The 5,225-nt window shown below is 38.3% G+C and overlaps 1 protein-coding gene across 1 annotated transcript; it reads right to left on the bottom strand.

Moving 5' to 3' along the window:
* Positions 1 to 320: 320 nt before the first annotated feature.
* Positions 321 to 5,000, bottom strand: LOC111410383 (mitogen-activated protein kinase kinase kinase 3-like). The gene is made up of 11 exons (XM_023040692.1): positions 4,440 to 5,000; positions 3,789 to 4,106; positions 3,440 to 3,527; positions 3,243 to 3,305; positions 2,845 to 3,005; positions 2,686 to 2,761; positions 2,348 to 2,407; positions 2,166 to 2,273; positions 1,648 to 1,863; positions 964 to 1,064; positions 321 to 853 (listed from the first exon to the last, which is right to left on the bottom strand). Exons 1-11 carry the CDS (start codon positions 4,700 to 4,702, stop codon positions 592 to 594), a joined length of 1,716 nt encoding a protein of 571 aa, XP_022896460.1. The 5' UTR covers positions 4,703 to 5,000; the 3' UTR covers positions 321 to 591.
* Between the last annotated feature and the right edge of the window lie 225 nt (positions 5,001 to 5,225).

The following is a 5,225-nucleotide window of genomic DNA, read 5'->3' as shown; positions in this document are numbered from 1 at the left end:
GGGGGGGGGGGGGGGGGGGCGAGCGGGGTAACTTTTTGTCTCGTTTATTTATTATTATTTTTTTAATATGTTTTTTATTTTTACATTTTCAAAATTTTGAGTTGTCATTATTAGCGAATAAAATACAAATTTAAAAAAGGTTTTTAACGAATGAATTATCTAGAAATAAAATTATTTTTAATCTTTTTTTTTTTCCTTTACGGGGCGGGGCATCCTCGCGCCACCCCATGCCCCATGACGGGGTGCCCCGCCAACCCTTTCTGGACAGATTTTTTTTGCCATCACTGTGTGTGTGTGTGTCATCTCTATTGACAAGAAAATCAAATAAGTGATTATAGATAGCATGAAATTGTCTCACTCACATAGAAAATCTGTTTCTCCATAATCACTTACTCATCCTACTGATGCCACATAAAAGATAATATCCTTACCGCTGCCGTGCGCCTCTCAAATCTTCATCATCGAGTCCATACGAGTCTATATAGTGTGTGTTTCCCAAACACGTTTGTTTCTGTGCACTGTCATCTTGGGAAAAACTTTGAGACGAATCTCTGCATTTGTTGGATTTCTGTAGATACTCAATGTGGAGTTCTATAGAATGGTTCGTGTAGCGGACCTAACTGTTGTTTGGGCTTTAAGTCGAGGATTCTCGAGCCATTGATCTAGTGTTCTTCTGGTGTTTAGTTCCACGGGAAATAGGGATTGATCACTCTGATTGTAAATGCTTTGGTCGACAAAAGTGTAAGACGGGTGTGTAGGAGAAAAAAACCGGCTTGTGTGCACCGATCCATGATATCGTAATGGGCTTGAAATGGGAGTAACCGGCAAGGATACCATTGTTCTCGCACTATCCCTGCATAGACATGATAAGAAAGCAACAGTCACGTGCAAGTTATGCCCATTTGAGCTTAAGCAATACGGACCAAAATAGATTAATGGACTTCTCCACATATGTTAACAGACCTCGGGCACGATAAGGTCCTTAGTGTGGTTGGTATTGGCCTTGATGTATCATCCCTATTAGAACTATTACTCATTCTGCTGGAAAGCAGCTCGGCGCTCGTCTGCCATGAAACACGAAACTATCTTGATATATATACAGAGAAATCGAGTTTCCCAACATTGATGCAAGAATCTCAACTAATGTTCGAGTAATTTAGCAAGGCCTAAAACATCAGGAGTTCATATCATAATTCTATAAAGGAGACAATATTGAAAAGAAAAATATTAAAACTAAAAGTAATTACAAATTAAATGAGATGGGTACATTGCGGTATCCAATGGGGTGTCCAAAATGGACACTACCGAGGCGCCTGCCACGCCGGGGCCCACCTGCGCCTTGGCCAATACCGAGGCGCCGATAGACACCCCGTTGGACACCTCGATGTACCACAAGCATTATTCAAACAAAATATTGTCTTTATATCCTTTAGGAAATCTAGTAATTGACTAATGGGGTGGCGAAAAAGAATTCATGTAGCCAACTCCAAATTTATAGGAAACACCACTCTATTTTCTGTCGTTATATTTAATTGTATCTTAAGCTTAGAAGTGGATTCTAAATACTTTTGCCATAATCATGACCCTAATATTTTGAACACTTCTAAAGAAGCATCAGGAGGATTTAAGCATTCCGAAGCAACTTACAGTTGTGAGGCTTCTATCCAAGGCATGGGGGACATTGGCAGCTCTTATTGCCGTTTGATTTCTAACAAAGGGGTGAGCCAGTAGTTGGGAAGCCATTGGCCTTGAAGATGGTTCCCTCTGCAAGCACAGCCTTATGAAACTTTTTGCATCAGGCGATAGGTGATCAGGAATCTCCGGGATAGCCTTGCTGTTTCCTATTTTAAATATTGCAGCAACCTGACCAATTCAAGATTACTAAAACTTATTAACATGTTACGAGAAACAAAAACAATAAACCCAGAAGAGCACTTGCAGAATTCCTTGCAGATCTCTTGCAAAAAACATGAAAAGAGAGAACCATTGATAAATCATTTATATAGCAGGAATTTGAGGGCAACCTGATACCTCGACTATGTATGCCCAATGTATCTTAGAATCAAAAAATTTTGCGGTCAAGTGGTTAAATGTGTAGCATATACAAAAAATTAAGTGCCAGTATCAATGATGCTGACTTTGGTAATGTAACTTAAAATGTCTACCCCTTCATATTGGCCCCACGGTGGTTTCGAGGTTGCCATTTCGAGAACTGTGCATCCTAAGCTCCATATATCCACCAGAAGGCTATAACCATTTGTATTCGTTACAACCTGTGAAAAGAATACATATGCATATATAATATCATTGTGACCAGCAAAAATTTATGACTGAGAGTGTGAGATACCTCAGGTGCCATCCAATAAGGACTTCCTTTGAAAGATAGCATTGAAGGACAGGAATTTATCTGCCAAATGGAAGCATTAAATTTCTGAATTCCGTGCAAATGTTTTTGTTGGGTTTCAGAATATCGGCTAGAGAGTAAAACTTGCAATGTAAACTCCATGATAATATGTATATTACCCTCTGAAAACCAGATTTCACCCAAACACCAAGACAATATATACATCATTTTCCATGTAACTGAAAAAGAGATCGTCTTTCATTCCAGTGACTCAACAAGGACCAAATATCTATTCGCCATTATCGAAAAATATATTTACAAATAAGGTAGCTGATACATACAGGTTTTGCCATGCCGAAATCAGCAAGTTTGATTTCACCATTGGGACCTACTAATATGTTTGCTACTTTGATATCTCTGCAGAAGTGATAGTTTTGCCTGAGTTCTGGAATTTCACATAATGATTTAAAGTGATCACAATAAGAGTATCAAATTATCACCTGTGGACTGTATTTTTTCCATGTAAGTAAGCGAGCCCCAAGAGAATTTGCCGAGTGTAATTTTGTATAACTGGCTCAGCAAATGGCCCGTATTCTTGCAGTAATTTTTGGATGGAACCCCCCGAAACGTACTCTAAGTAAACAGATAGTGTTTCTTCACTCTGCAGGACAGTGAACTAGATAAAAATGCTGTAGTATGATAACTACGAGGATGTGCTTGAAACACAGCATTTCATTGTATAATTGAAGCGATTTCAGTTTCTTTTTCTTCGGTATAATTGATGCAATTTCATGGTATATAAACAGAATGCTTGTCGAATTAGGATAATAATATCAAGAATGCAAAAAAGTATTACGCATAGACTGATGATACGAAATAGCATGAAGTAAACTCATACCAGGTCGCTACCATAGTACTGAACAATGTTTACATGTGAAAGCCGGCTGAGCAAGTCAATCTCCTGCTCGGACAGCCAAAATTTGGAACAGATCAGATGCACCAGAAGGCATCAATCATACAAGTATGAACCAAAAATACAAGTACTGCAGAAAGTAGTTACTATGTAATTCGAGAAAGCTAGGATTGCAGATGAACCTGATTCAATTGCTTGAGACATTCTTTGGATGATAGATCATCCAAAATAACCCGGACTTCTTTTATGGCACACATTTGACCGTTCTCACTACCACATTTTAGAACAATACATCAAACAATACTACATCATCATGATATAAACATGTTTGGGGACCATTCCTTGAAAAAAAAAAAAAAGGTTTTGAATAGTGTTTTAGAAAAGTGTGTGGTTAAAAAATAAGAAAAAAGTTTTGGGTGTACATGCAGAATATTTTATTATGTGAATGTGTAGTTAAAAATGATCCTGTTGCAAAACGAGTTTTAAGAAGAACGGAAATCAAACAGGGGCTAAAAGTCGAAGTTTCATTACCAGTTGAATCCGAGATAAACATGACCAAACGTTCCCCTTCCTAGAAGCCTCCCTTTCCTCCATTTTGATGGATTACAACTTGAGGTTTTAGTTATCCCGGGACTTCTTGGGGTCAGAAACATAGAAGGGCTGGAAGGAGAACCAGGTGGAAGGGGTAGCCTATGACATTCACTCTTTCCATCTTCCGATTTCCTGGTCGGAGAATCCATATTAATACCATAAGATCGCAGATGAAGAGGTGAGGTGATGTTGGTAGTCACCCTTGCACCTTGACTCGGGCTTCGCAACAAAGGGCTTGATTTTTTATCTCGAGATTCTCTGCCATAAAATATGAATTGTACATCCATAAGACTATTTACCAAACTACTATTAGACGAGACTAACACTTGCAAATCTGATTATGCTCATCTGAGATACAGTATATTAATGTTTAAAGTGATAACTTACAGCTTTTCTTCCAAAAAAGGTTAGAAATTGATCTAAAGTATATACAGATATATAATTGAACAGAGGTAAAACTAAAAAGGAATCTGCTGGCGATATTTACTAAATGATCAAGAAGAAGGCCAAAAGAAAAAAGTTAACCAATTCTAAATAAAAACATCTGAAAGAGGCAAGAAAAGTGAAAGAGTACTCTCTTAATTAATCAACCTGAAAGCATGATCGACCACAACTTGTGCATGGTCATAAGATGATTCGGATGAACCAACACTTGAAACAGAACTCGACCCGGATACACATCCGGCTCCACGAGCATGATTGTGCTCACTCGATGACTCCAAGGGACTGGGCAATGGGTGCCCTCCACCTCGTTCTCCTATAGTAGAAAAACTCCTGCTTCTTCTTGGTGAGTTTGATGAATCCTTTGCAGAATTCTCAGACTTAATAGTTTTTTTCCCCCACCAGGTTGGCATATTTATTCAAGAAAAGAAATGTGAACTCTAAATGTATCTTGTGTGCATACACATATATCGAAGAGGGTGAATGAAAGGGCAATTGAGGTTTGTGGGTTGAATTTATACGAGGCGAAACGTACATGGAGGAGCTCAAGAAGAAATGATCCCAAGGAAATTGCCTGGGCGTGGGTGGGATTAGACCAGGTGTATGACGTGGCAACGCCATTTTCAAAAGGGTGATGCTATCAAGGTGTTAGAGCACCCGTTTATATGACATCAAAGCATCTTCAAGATTCTTTAAACACGAGCTTTTCTCTAATTTTAAAAAGCTAATTCTTAAAATCATGCTAAAAATGATTCTTTAAATTAACATTTTATAGGTGAAATTATGTTTATTTATTCGGTTTTGCTCTATGTCCTGGAAGTTTAATAGAGTTGTTTGCCAGATGCCAAGTGTTAACACTGCATTTATCTGTTTTAATCTGTATTTTTCCATCATCCAATACAAGAAAGCCACCTCTCTTCCTGTGAAATTTTCTTG

This window comes from Olea europaea, chromosome 2 (genome assembly GCF_002742605.1).
Source record: "Olea europaea var. sylvestris chromosome 2, O_europaea_v1, whole genome shotgun sequence".
Classification (NCBI taxonomy): domain Eukaryota; kingdom Viridiplantae; phylum Streptophyta; class Magnoliopsida; order Lamiales; family Oleaceae; genus Olea; species Olea europaea.
This window is presented reverse-complemented; position numbering and strand designations above follow the sequence as displayed.